Source organism: Corticium candelabrum, chromosome 14, assembly GCF_963422355.1.
Source record: "Corticium candelabrum chromosome 14, ooCorCand1.1, whole genome shotgun sequence".
Taxonomy (NCBI): Eukaryota; Metazoa; Porifera; class Homoscleromorpha; order Homosclerophorida; family Plakinidae; genus Corticium; species Corticium candelabrum.
The window spans coordinates 3,683,873-3,696,736 of record NC_085098.1 but is presented as its reverse complement, the minus strand read 5'-3'; the positions used below and the strand labels follow the sequence as shown (position 1 = coordinate 3,696,736).

Below are 12,864 nucleotides of genomic sequence, written 5' to 3'. Positions count from 1 at the left end.
AAGCACTAATTTGTATGCACTAAATTATTTGGAGGAACCGACTGAGGAAGACCATGCCCGACCATGGACAGACGTCACCATTCCTGAGCTGAAGGCCTGTTTTTGGTTGCCTCATACACATGGGCATACAGGATCTACGTCGTCTCGAGATTTACTGGTTCAAGAAAGATTTGTATTTACAATCCAACTTGGCAAGTGTCTTCACTTTGGTCAGGTAGGTCAAGTGTTCACATTTCTTGATTTCAAAGAATATTTACAGAGTGTTATTACACAGATTCGAACAAATCTTACGGTTTCTGCACGTTTCTGACCCCTACACGGAGATTCAACTCGGTCAGGAAGGGTACGACAAGTTGGGCAAGGTTAGACCACTTATTGATGCCTTGAAGAAGTCGTTTCAGGCAGAGTACTCCTTGCCCCGGGACATTGCCGTTGAATCTAAAGCAGTGATTGCCTTCAGGGGTCAAATCTCGTTTTGTCAGGTTTGTCCTATAAAGTAACATTTTGTGTGAATGTGTGTCAACCTGCTTGTCTGTATGTGTACAGTATATCAAGTCGAAGCCACACAAGTGCGGCATAAAAGTATTTGTCTTGTCGTCTTCGAGCAACGGTTACGTTTATGATTTCAATGTTTATGTTGGTGAGTGGGTTTCATTTTTATTTTAATTTAGTGGTTTTCCATAGCTATGCTGCAGGGAAGGATACGAGTGTTGATGGGGTGGTTGTTGCTGATGATGATGTTCCTGGTTTGGCAGATGATGATGGTGATGACAGTAATGAAGACGATGATGGTGAATGAGTCTTAAATTTCGGTGACAGGACTAATGGAACTGAAAATTATGATTTGTAGGTGATGCCTCTGCTGCTGCTGGTGGCAGACGAAAGAAGTTTGGTTTGTGTTCGCAGGCGGTGATCGATCTCGTGAGAAACTTGTCAGGTCTCGGGTATGTTGTGTATACTAACAATTTCTACACACACACACACACACACACACACACACACACACACACACACACACACACACACACACACACACACACACGGAGGTTTACCAATGGCTGCTTGATCGCCGAATTTATGCCTGTGGCAGGTGTAAACCAAGTCGGATCGGTTACCAAAACAACTGGCTCTCAAATTCTGCCCTCCCAAAGCTCGAGCTGAGAGGGGATATCACCGGCGGTTTACCAAGGCTGACATGGTTGCATGTGTGTGGTTTGACAGGAGGTAGGTCCTTCTCATGTCAGCTGTCGATAAATGTAACTGTCTGGTAGTATTTCTGTGCAGATATGTTCACATGCTGTCGACGTTCTCTATTGCGGAACTAGAGATGGATCATTGCCAACCTGTAAGGAAGGATTGTAGGAAGAAAGTGGATGTTCCATGTCCTGCTATGTTGCCAGACTATGTCAAGAACATGAGAGGAGTAGACGTAGCGACCAAATGATCTCACTCTACAATGCTGGTCGCAAGAGTATGAAAGTACGTTGTCTTTTTCTGTTGCTAAGAAGTTGTTTACACGTTGTTTTATGACAGGGATGGAAGGCCATACTGTGCTATGTGTTAGAATGTGCTATGCTAAATTCTTTTATCGTGGAAGGAGAGTTTGATGAGAGACATCGGGGTACTGGTCGGAGGAGACATTATTTAGCATTCAGAAAAGACCTGGCACAGTCTCTAATAGATGGCTTCAGTAGTCGAAAGGAAGTTCCGGCAAGGAACCTCCAAGTCGACCGCCTGAATGCCTTTCTGGTGCACTTGCCTCAGTTTGTGCCAGAGAACAAGGAATGCGTTCTTTGCACAAGAAGGGGGAGGTGGGGGAGACAACACCATTCCCATGTCCAGTGCACATCTTGTGAGCGTCATTTATGTGTGGCTTGTGATCGTAATTGCTTCAAGGAATTCCATGCCACGAGGGACTTGCAGGGTATGTAGAACTGATTATGGCAAATGTTACACTACTATGTGCTAATGTGGTGTGTACAATTTAGATGTGGTGTGAGATGTCGTCTGGTGTGTCTGGTGTTTTTTGTCATTATCATTAAGAATTTGGGGCAGTATGTGTTTCGATCTCCACGTGGTCTGCCCTGGGTAATGCTAACATGAGCACAACGTCTAAGTATATGTTGTTTTGTGTTTTTGCATGTGATTTAGTGTTTTTCAGCTTATTTAACCAATTATCTTGATCATAGTATTTGCCATGTAATAGTTATAATGATATTTTCTTGTGCATTAGTTATTGTGTACAATAAAATTTGAAGTTGTTGCTATGGAAACGAGATACTAACGGAAAGATTCAGACTTCATCACTGATCACTGCAATATATGGTTGCTAGGTGGTTTGCGCATACGGAGAGTTTATATCATTAATTTTTGAAGGAGCCGTATGTCGCCTCGCATCCCGGTTCGTGAACGCTACCGGGTAAAGACTACCGGTAGAGTTAGTGCGCATGAGCAACTCTCGCATGTCACGATAGTACAGATGGCTAGTCAAGTGGCGGAAGCGGCAAAGGGCTTTGATGCTGTGTTTGTTGAACCCGTCGTCGATAGGTTGAGATGTGCTATTTGTCTTCTGGTTTTACGAGAACCGGTACAAACAGACTGTGGTCATCGTTTTTGTGCCAGTTGTATGTCTCGTAACGTAGGGCGTAGTTTCCAGTCACGTTTCATTGGACAGCGTTTCCCTTGTCCTTCATGTGGAATGCCATTAACGCGTTCAGAGACCTTTCCCGACAATGCACTGAAAAGAGAGATACTGGATTTGATGATCAAATGTGATCGATATGAGAAAAGCTGTGAATGGGTTGGTGAGTTGAGATACAGAGAAATTCATGAGAAAGAATGTGAATATGTTAAAGAACCGTGTGTAAGCGAGTGCGGAGAAATGGTCATACGAAAGAAAATGAAAGATCACAAGGAAAGACTGTGTGTAAGAAGAGTCACTAGTTGTGATCATTGCAGCACCAGAATGGAATGGAGGAATCTTGAGGCTCATCACCTAACATGTCTTCAGTATCCTGTTGACTGTATTTACTTGTGTGGGCAAACCCTGGCAAGGAGTCAGATGGAAGATCACACTGGTAGAAACGGAAATTGTCCAAATAGTATTCTTGATTGTGATTTTAGGGACAACGGATGCTCTTTTAAAGGAAAACGTGACGAACTGCTAAGGCACATTGAAAGTAATACTACTAACCATCTTAGTCTGATGGCCACAGAACTAAAAGCAACCAAATTAAAGTTGAAAGAGACTGAAGCTAAGTTGGCAGGCACAGAAAGTAGACTGGAAGAGGTGGAATCACAGCTAGGTGGAGAATTGATAAGAATGGAGTATTCCTTTCCACCTGGCAGGTTTCTGCACAAATGGAGAATAAAGAACTGGTCTGAGAAAGTCACACAAGCAAAATTACAGAAACCGGGTGAAATGAAGATTAGAAGCAGTTCATTCTATGTATATCCTGGGTATCATCTGTACCTTCAACTTACCCCGTTTCGTTCTAATCAGGGCACTGAGACATACATTGGTCTTCATCTGTTTGCAACTAGTGGAACATCTGATGAAAAGCTCGTTTGGCCATTTCCATTCTCATATGTTTTAGAAGTTGTGGATCAACAGTCAGCTGAAAATACTCTTCCTAGAGAAATTCATCCTCCACATACAAACATGACTGCTGGAGGCAGTGGGTGGGGATTTGCCTCATTTTGCTCTCATGAAAAGTTACTTTCCCATCACTACATTAAGGATGATTCTATTCTTATTAAAGTGACTATTAATGTGGATGTAGAGCGGTAGGAAAGGAAGCAGGCATGCATGGTTTTCAACCTATTTAGGTTCATGAAATATTAAATTCTTGTTATTGCGATGTTTTTATTCTTATCAAACTGTGGATGTGTAGAAGTAGCAGGAGCTGGTACAGTGCAATGTTATCACCTATACTAGTCATACACTGTATGTGTTGTAGGCAGTTCCCTTTGTATTGTTAGAATTGATTTGTAGTGATATTCTATGCCAGTGACTTTGCACAAAAATTGTGAGTGTACTGTATGAATGGAATATTACTTTTTATGAGTAGAGTGAATGAGCATTGTGCTTGTTTGCTAACACATGCATGCTTAGTAATATCTAATGAGTTTCTCTCGGGACGTCAAAACATATGAGATTACTGTATCAGATATTAGCAGATAATACTAGGTGTCCAACACGTAACGGTACATAATGATAGGGTCGCTCACTGCAATTTTATTTCATCTACTGTTGAAAAGTGCTGCATTTTTAAACTTAATAAAAGCCGAAACTAATAATTTTCGGTCCGCAACAAATTTGCAACTATTTTAAAATGGCGCGTGTACTAGATACTCGTGCTCCCTAATAATCTACGAAGCTTGGCCACGTCGCCGCTGATCTGAATACGTCGTAGACACGAACAAGAATCTTCGTCAGGTAGTCGTGAGCCCCTCCCACGCAAAAAGGCCGAATTTCACTTGTCACAAAAACAACAACTATCGATCTCAAAACATAGCCATACCATTCAGCAACAACACCGCGAAAAAGAGTCCTAATTCGGACGACGCGAAGAACTTTAGGAAGTCGAAGAAAACTCGTACGAACAGCCGGTGCGGCTCCAAGCAGTCGTCTTCTTCGTCAAATTGCGCCGCCATTCTGATACGTACCGGAGTTCTAAAGCGTCACATAAATAGAACGAAGTCCCAGCTATCATCTGACGTTGAACGTGCATCCGTTGTAACCGGATATATTTGCCGACCGTAGCGAGGCTTCTAATCCGGGTCTCACAGCCGAAATGGGCGTGGTCCTATACGGCTCTCCAACGAGCTTTTGGTGTGTGTGTGTGTGTGTGTGTGTGTGTGTGTGTGTGTGTGTGTGTGTGTGTGTGTGTGTGTGTGTGTGTTTGTGTGTGTGTGTGTGTGTGTGTGTGTGTGTGTGTGTGTGTGTACGCGCGCGCGCGCGCGTGTGTGTGTGTGTGTGTGTGTGTGTGTGTGCGTGCGTGCGTGTGTGTTTGTGTGCGTGTGTGTGTTTGTGTGCGTGTGTGTGTTTGTGTGTTTGTGTGTGTGTGTGTGTGTGTGTGTGTGTGTGTGTGTGTGTGTGTGTGTGTGTGTACACAAATCTCAAATTTCTCCTTTTCATGACCACGTTTCATGATTGTTTCCGTGTCTGACTACAGATGAGTCTAAGAACGATTCGTGCAAGTGACCAAACGGCGAAGAAAATGCTTTATGATGTTCCGTCACCCATCCTTTTGTGCTGTAGCTAGGGACTATGTGTACTTGACAACCAAGAAACACCTTCAGAAGTTGAATGCCACCTACAGTCAATTATTCACACGTCTAGTACTACAGTATGATCAATCCTTTACTACACTGTGCTGCATCTAATACTGTTGATAGTCAATGTTTGCTGATATCAATTTCTATGTCAGTAAATACCATACCACTGTCGTTACAACGGAACTGAGTACATACCTAGACTGTACATTTTAATTGTCTTGATCACGATCGCAAAACGACGACTAACTATACCAGGCCTCTAGACGTAATCTAGACTACTAGGAAGTTTGCACGTTTACTTCCATGACAGCTAGGTAGTAACCGGCGCCTGAGAAGGGGACACGTCGACTAGCACGTGGGGTTGTCGACATCTGGTACACTAATTACCCGAGACATGAAACGTAATGTTGGCTGGTCACGTGATGTACGACTGTACGGAACTCGCTCCGCCTTCACGCATGCGTTCATTGTCCACAGAACGGATACTGCGAACTAGCTCAGTGTTACAGTGACGCACAAGGGATTAGTTTTCTTATAATATGTCAATGAAGAGGCATTAGAGTGCAAACCCTCGGCTGCCCTTGCAGCTTGAATGTAATTAGTTAAAAGAGCGTGAAAAGGACACCGTCGCTAGGCTGGAGTGTCCAGCCGGTCATGTCCAGCTGGTCATCTCCCCCCGCGACTCGGGGGGAAAGATTGAGGAGACTCTATAGCCCCAAACATTTTGGGCGTGTCACTCCGCTTCAAGCAGAACTCATGATCAGGTTAATTAGGTTCTAAACAGTTCGCTTTGTCTTAGAGTAGTATGTTGACGACGACGTTGACTATCTCTTTGATAATACACATCATTATTTCAGTTAAGTTAATACGCACACTGATGGCACTTAGTCCCACAGTTTATTTGTAACCTGAAATCGATACTATATTTACCGAAATGTTTAGACAAACTGCATGTGAGAGAGAAAAGTAAGAGTAGAAAATAGGCGTGGCTTTGCAAGTAAAAGGGCGTGGTTTGCAGTATAACTTATCCCCCAAATAAATTGAAGGACACACTACGTCGGTGGGAAGGAGACTGGACCCATTGAGTGGCGAAATAAATTGTAAAAAGTATTACAATATATTATTTTACTCATCTAGTTAGCAGTGAGAATTTGCTACTAAAATAAAATAGAAACTAGCTGTCCAACAGACCAGCCAGAAAGAAAGATCTAGATAATGCGGTCGTCTAGGCAGGGCCAGATCCAGGGATTTTGAAAGAGGGGGTTCATCGTTAGCAGTTATTTATAGCATTACTAATTTTCTCTTTTCTAATAAAATTATATGAAATTATTGAACCACTCCTATTGGAAAAGATGGGGTTGCAACCCCCTGAACCCCCTCTGGATCCAGACCTGTCTAGATGACACTTTTGCAGATGCTACGACGCTAGCTGAAGAAAGTTTCCAACAGGAAATACATAGAAAGAGTTCTACCGATCTACTTGGCTAGAGCGTTGATTCGTTCATGTCATGTTACAGATCTAGTGTTCCTACAATTAGAGCAAATGCGTTAGCGCCAATGCGAATGCGAAAAACAAACGCAGAAATTGGTAGATAGCAAAGGCGAATGCAAACTCGCAAACTCAAATGCAAATGATGCTGCCAGCGTAAATGCAAATAGTGATGCAACTGATGCAAAGGCAATGATGTATTGCCAACGCGCGCGTTAAGAGGGGCTGTGCAAGAGACCAACGCAAACGCGAATGCAAACGTCATCGCAAATTTTCTGGGTACTCTCTGGCAAGCCGCTCAAACAAATATTAAATTGATTGTAAATAGGTATAGCACTACAGATATCGATTTAGAAGTAAGTAACACATGAGTAGCTACACTCTAGCCCCTCCCCCGGTGAACCACAACTCAGATTGTATGTCGCCTACCACATGAAGCCTATCAAAACAGTTTTGTATATACCCCAACCGTTAGGAAAGGCGTGACCTAACCCCTTTGTTCTAATGGTCCAATCAGAGACGCGTTGTTGCGATGCAGTCGAAAACCGGTGTGACTATAGTCGCCATTTTGTCTCGAGCATGTCTTTCTCGAAGGTCTTGCCGCGATACTACTGACACTAGGCTCCTGGAACTGACCTGGTCAGTGCAGGAGACATCTGATGATGATGCCCCAGGGCCATCTACCGCCGTCCGAGTTGAAACATTCGAATGCGACAGGTTTTTGCGTGCGAACAAACAGTGTTGCGTTATAAGTTCTTCGGCCCGTCGCCGTCGGCCCAGGAACGACGATAAAGAGTTTTTGGTGGAGGAGAGGAATGATACTGAGATGGATACGATCGAGGGAGACGAGGAGTCAGAGGAAACCACCACACGTTCAACTTCCAGTGTCGCTGTTGCTACCGGAAGTCGCGGAAGTCTGAGCTCGACGCACAGTTAGCGAGGGCTGTGGAACTTGATGCCGAGAACGGTTGGCGTACGATCCACCAGCCAACGTGCGTCTGGGAGTTTGACCAGCAGTCTGAACCCACAAAACAATTTAGTTGCGATGAAGGGGCTTTGCTGTAAGGTTTCATGCGGTGAGGGAATTTTAATTATTTGATTGGAATGTTGATAATTTTTTAGTTTTTTTTCGTTGTTTTTCACAGAGGGTGTGTGGGAGCTGTTGTTCAGAAGCACTAATTTGTATGCACTAAATTATTTGGAGGAACCGACTGAGGAAGACCATGCCCGACCATGGACAGACGTCACCATTCCTGAGCTGAAGGCCTGTTTAGGTTGCCTCATATACATGGGCATACAGGATCTATGTCGTCTCAACATGCACTGGTCCAAGAAAGATTTGTATTTACAATCCAACTTGGCAAGTGTCTTCACTTTGGTCAGGTAGGTCAAGTGTTCACATTTCTTGATTTCAAAGAATATTTACAGAGTGTTATTACACAGATTCGAACAAATCTTACGGTTTCTGCACGTTTCTGACTCCTACACGGAGATTCAACTCGGTCAGGAAGGGTACAACAAGTTGGGCAAGGTTAGACCACTTATTGATGCCTTGAAGAAGTCGTTTCAGGCAGAGTACTCCTTGCCCCGGGACATTGCCGTTGAATCTAAGGCAATGATTCCCTTCAAGAGTCAAATCTCGTTTCGTCAGGTTTGTCCTATAAAGTAACATTTTGTGTGAATGTGTGTCAACCTGCTTGTCTGTATGTGTACAGTATATCAAGTCGAAGCCACACAAGTACGGCATAAAAGTATTTGTCTTGTCGTCTTCGAGCAACGGTTACGTTTATGATTTCAATGTTTATGTTGGTGAGTGGGTTTCATTTTTATTTTAATTTAGTGGTCTTTCAATAGCTATGCTGCAGGGAAGGATACGAGTGTTGATGGGGTGGTTGTTGCTGATGATGATGTTCCTGGTTTGGCAGATGATGATGGTGATGACAGTAATGAAGACGATGATGGTGAATGAGTCTTAAATTTCGGTGACAGGACTAATGGAACTGAAAATTATGATTTGTAGGTGATGCCTCTGCTGCTGCTGGTGGCAGACGAAAGAAGTTTGGTTTGTGTTCGCAGGCGGTGATCGTTCTCGTGAGAAACTTGTCAGGTCTCAGGTATGTTGTGTATACTAACAATTTCTACACCACCCCGGAGGTTTACCAATGGCTGCTTGATTGCCGAATTTATGCCTGTGGCAGGTGTAAACCAAGTCGGATCGGTTACCGAAACAACTGGCTCTCAAATTCTGCCCTCCCAAAGCTCGAGCTGAGAGGGGATATCACCGGCGGTTTACCAAGGCTGACATGGTTGCATGTGTGTGGTTTGACAGGAGGTAGGTCCTTCTCGTGTCAGCTGTCGATAAATGTAACTGTCTGGTAGTATTTCTGTGCAGATATGTTCACATGCTGTCGACGTTCCCTATTGCGGAACTAGAGATGGATCATTGCCAACCTGTAAGGAAGGATTGTAGGAAGAAAGTGGATGTTCCATGTCCTCCTATGTTGCCAGACTATGTCAAGAACATGAGAGGAGTAGACGTAGCGACCAAATGATCTCACTCTACAATGCTGGTCGCAAGAGTATGAAAGTACGTTGTCTTTTTCTGTTGCTAAGAAGTTGTTTACACGTTGTTTTATGACAGGGATGGAAGGCCATACTGTGCTATGTGTTAGAATGTGCTATGCTAAATTCTTTTATCGTGGAAGGAGAGTTTGATGAGAGACATCGGGGTACTGGTCGGAGGAGACATTATTTAGCATTCAGAAAAGACCTGGCACAGTCTCTAATAGATGGCTTCAGTAGTCGAAAGGAAGTTCCGGCAAGGAACCTCCAAGTCGACCGCCTGAATGCCTTTCTGGTGCACTTGCCTCAGTTTGTGCCGGAGAACAAGGAATGCGTTCTTTGCACAAGAAGGGGGAGGTGGGGGAGACGGGGGAGACGACACCATTCCCATGTCCAGTGCACATCTTGTGAGTGTCATTCATGTGCGGCTCGTGATCCTAAATTGCTTCAAGGAATTCCATACCACGAGGGACTTGTAGGGTATGTAGAACTGATTATGGCAAATGTTACACTACTATGTGCTAATGTGGTGTGTACAATTTAGATGTGATGTGAGATGTCGTCTGGTGTGTCTGGTGTTTTTTGTCATTACCGTTAAAAATTTGGGGCAGTATGTGTTCCAATCTCCACGTGGTCTGCCCTGGGTAATGCTAACATGAGCACAACGTCTAAATATATGTTGTTTTGTGTTTGCATGTGATTTAGTGTTTTTCAGCTTATTTAACCAATTATCTTGATTATAGTATTTGCCATGTAATAGTTATAGTGATATTTTCTTGTGCATTGTTATTGTGTGTAATAATATTTGAAGTTGTTGCTATGGAAACGAGATACTAACGGAAAGATTCAGACTTCATCACTGATCACTGCAAAGTGGTTTGCGCATACGGGGATTTATATTCAAATATTTTTGAAGAAGCCGTATGTGGCCTCGCATCCCGGGTAAAGACTACCGGTAGAGTTAGTGCGCATGAGCAACTTATCGCTTGTCTCGATAGTGTACAAATGGCTAGTCGAGTGGCGGAAGCGGCAAAGGGCTTCGATGCTGTGTTTGTTGAACCTGTCGTCGATAGGTTGAGATGTGCTATTTGTCTCTTGGTTTTACGAGAACCGGTACAAACAGACTGTGGTCATCATTTTTGTGCCGGTTGTCTAGGTATGCCTTCTAGCGAAGACTGTGGTTTCTTTTCACTAATGAGGCCTTATCGTACACATCTCATTAGACCGGCTATCTCTTGTCCTTTATGTAGAAGGCCGCTACCGCGTTCAAAGATCTATTCGGACAATGCACTGAAAAGAGAGATACTGGATTTGATGATCAAATGCGATCGACATGAGAAAGGTTGTGAATGGGTTGGTCAGTTGAGATACAGAGAAACTCATGAGAAAGAATGTGAATGTGTTAAAGAACCGTGTGCAAACGAGTGCGGAGAAATGGTCATACGAAAGAAAATGAAAGATCACAAGGAAAGACTGTGTGTAAGAAGAGTCGCTAGTTGTGATCATTGCAGCACCAGAATGGAATGGAGGAATCTTGAGGCTCATTACCTAACATGTCTTCAGTATCCTGTTGACTGTATTTACTTGTGTGGGCAAACCCTGGCAAGGAGTCAGATGGAAGATCACACTGGTAGAAACGGAAACTGTCCAAATAGTATTCTTGAGTGTGATTTTAGCGACAACGGATGCTCTTTTAAAGGAAAACGTGACGAACTGCTAAGGCACATTGAAAGTAATACAGCTACTCATCTTAGTCTGATTGCCACAGAACTAAAAGCAACCAAATTGAAGTTGAGAAAGACTGAATTTAAGTTGGCAGGCACACAAAGTAGACTGGAAGACACAGAAAGTAGACTGGAAGAGGTGGAATCACAGCTATGTGAAGAATCGATAAGAATGAAGTATTCCTTTCCACCTGGCAGGTTTGTGCACAAATGGAGAATAGAGAACTGTTCTGAGAAACTCACACAAGCAAAATTGCAGAAACCGGGTGAAATGATGATTGGAAGCAGTTCATTCTATGTATATCCTGGGTATCATCTCTACCTTCAACTTTACCCGATTCGTTCTATTACGGGCACTGAGACATACATTGGTCTTTATCTGCATGCAACTGGTGGAATATTTGATAAAAAGCTCGTTTGGCCATTTCCATTCTCATACGTTTTAGAACTTGTGGATCAACAGTCAGCTGAAAATAATCTTCACAGAGAATGCCATCCTCCATATACAAACATGATTGCTGGAGGCACTGGGTATGGTTTTGGCTCATTTTGCTCTCATGAAAAGTTACTTTCCCATCACTACATTAAGGATAATTCCATTCTTATTAAAGTGACTATTAATGTGGATGTGGAGGAGTAGGGAAGGAAGTGGGCATGCATGGTTTTCAACCTATTTGGGTTCATGAAATGTTAAATTTTTGTTATTGCGCATTGTTATTCTTATCAAACTGTGGATGTGTAGAAGTAGCAGGAGCTGGTACAGTGCAATGTTATCACCTATACTAGTCATACACTGTATGTGTTGTAGGCAGTTACCTTTGTATTGTTAGAATTGATTTGTAGTGATATTCTATGCTGGTGACTTTCCACAAAAATTCTGAGTGTTCTGTATGAATGGAATATTACTTTTCTGAGAAGAGTGAATGAGCATTGTGCTTGTTTGCTGACATATGCATGCTTAGTAATGCCTTATGAGCCACTCTCAAGACGTCAAAACATATGAGATTATTGTAGCAGATACGCGTGTCCAACATGTGACGGTACCTAGTGATAGAGCCGCTCACTGCAATTTTATTTTCATCTACGATCGAAAAGTGCTGCATTTTTAAACTTAACAAAAGCTGCAACTGATAATTTTCGGCCCACAACAAATTTGTAACTATTTTAAAATGGCGCATGTACTAGATACTCGTGCTCCCTAATTATCTACGATCAGAAGATGTTGTAGACACGAATGAGAATCTTCACACATTTTCATCAGTTGCAAGATCAACTTCATGCACGTTTGGTTAATTAAGTTAATTAACTAACTCCTAGGTTGGTGCAAATGTCGAAGGATAGACTGAAAACTATGCAGAAGTGTATGGAACTTACTCTGTGTAGTGATATTCCTAGAGTCCTTCTTACTTTTCATTTAGTTATTATTAACTTAATTAATAAACAAATCAACTAATTAATTAAACCACTGGTGTGTATTGATGCACATAAATTGTCAATATTTTATTATTACTTTATTTTTATAGAGATAGTGCGCTTGACGTCACAATCACATGATATCCCGGAAGTCGCCATCTTAGGGGGCAAGAGTACTAAAAAAGCATGGCTACGAGTTGCTGTGTTTTTGGCTGCCACGGTCGTAGAATTCAGGGCAGCAACATACGTTTTTAGTCTATACCGGCTATACCGACCAGTCACTGGCAGTTTTCTCCCAGGCATCTTAATTAAGACGTGGCGGGCCGCCACGCCTTGGCTAAAGCTTACAAGGACACGCCCATTCCCGCCACCCCGAGGCCTTGGCTAGCGCCGCCA

General features: G+C 43.0%; 3 protein-coding genes across 3 annotated transcripts; all 3 read left to right on the top strand.

Annotated features, from left to right (window-relative positions):
• Positions 1 to 713: 713 nt before the first annotated feature.
• LOC134190257 (uncharacterized) lies at positions 714 to 2,276 on the top strand. Its single transcript, XM_062658701.1, has 6 exons — positions 714 to 791; positions 851 to 944; positions 1,091 to 1,224; positions 1,285 to 1,479; positions 1,534 to 1,924; positions 1,989 to 2,276. Exons 4-6 carry the CDS (start codon positions 1,381 to 1,383, stop codon positions 1,997 to 1,999), a joined length of 501 nt encoding a protein of 166 aa, XP_062514685.1. The 5' UTR covers positions 714 to 791; positions 851 to 944; positions 1,091 to 1,224; positions 1,285 to 1,380; the 3' UTR covers positions 2,000 to 2,276.
• A 203-nt stretch (positions 2,277 to 2,479) lies between these two features.
• Positions 2,480 to 3,790, top strand: LOC134190299 (TNF receptor-associated factor 6-like). The gene has a single exon (XM_062658752.1). It carries the CDS (start codon positions 2,480 to 2,482, stop codon positions 3,788 to 3,790), a length of 1,311 nt encoding a protein of 436 aa, XP_062514736.1.
• A 6,546-nt stretch (positions 3,791 to 10,336) lies between these two features.
• Positions 10,337 to 11,695, top strand: LOC134190298 (TNF receptor-associated factor 6-like). The gene has a single exon (XM_062658751.1). It carries the CDS (start codon positions 10,337 to 10,339, stop codon positions 11,693 to 11,695), a length of 1,359 nt encoding a protein of 452 aa, XP_062514735.1.
• The last annotated feature ends 1,169 nt before the right edge of the window (positions 11,696 to 12,864 follow it).

Bases quoted from the DNA above. Each gene is read 5' to 3' on its own strand.
- LOC134190257 (XM_062658701.1), top strand. From the start codon at position 1,381: ATGTCCTGCTATGTTGCCAGACTATGTCAAGAACATGAGAGGAGTAGA. The intron at 1,480-1,533 runs GTACGTTGTCTT...GTTTTATGACAG, and splicing joins CTGGTCGCAAGAGTATGAAA to GGATGGAAGGCCATACTGTG.
- LOC134190299 (XM_062658752.1), top strand. From the start codon at position 2,480: ATGGCTAGTCAAGTGGCGGAAGCGGCAAAGGGCTTTGATGCTGTGTTT.
- LOC134190298 (XM_062658751.1), top strand. From the start codon at position 10,337: ATGGCTAGTCGAGTGGCGGAAGCGGCAAAGGGCTTCGATGCTGTGTTT.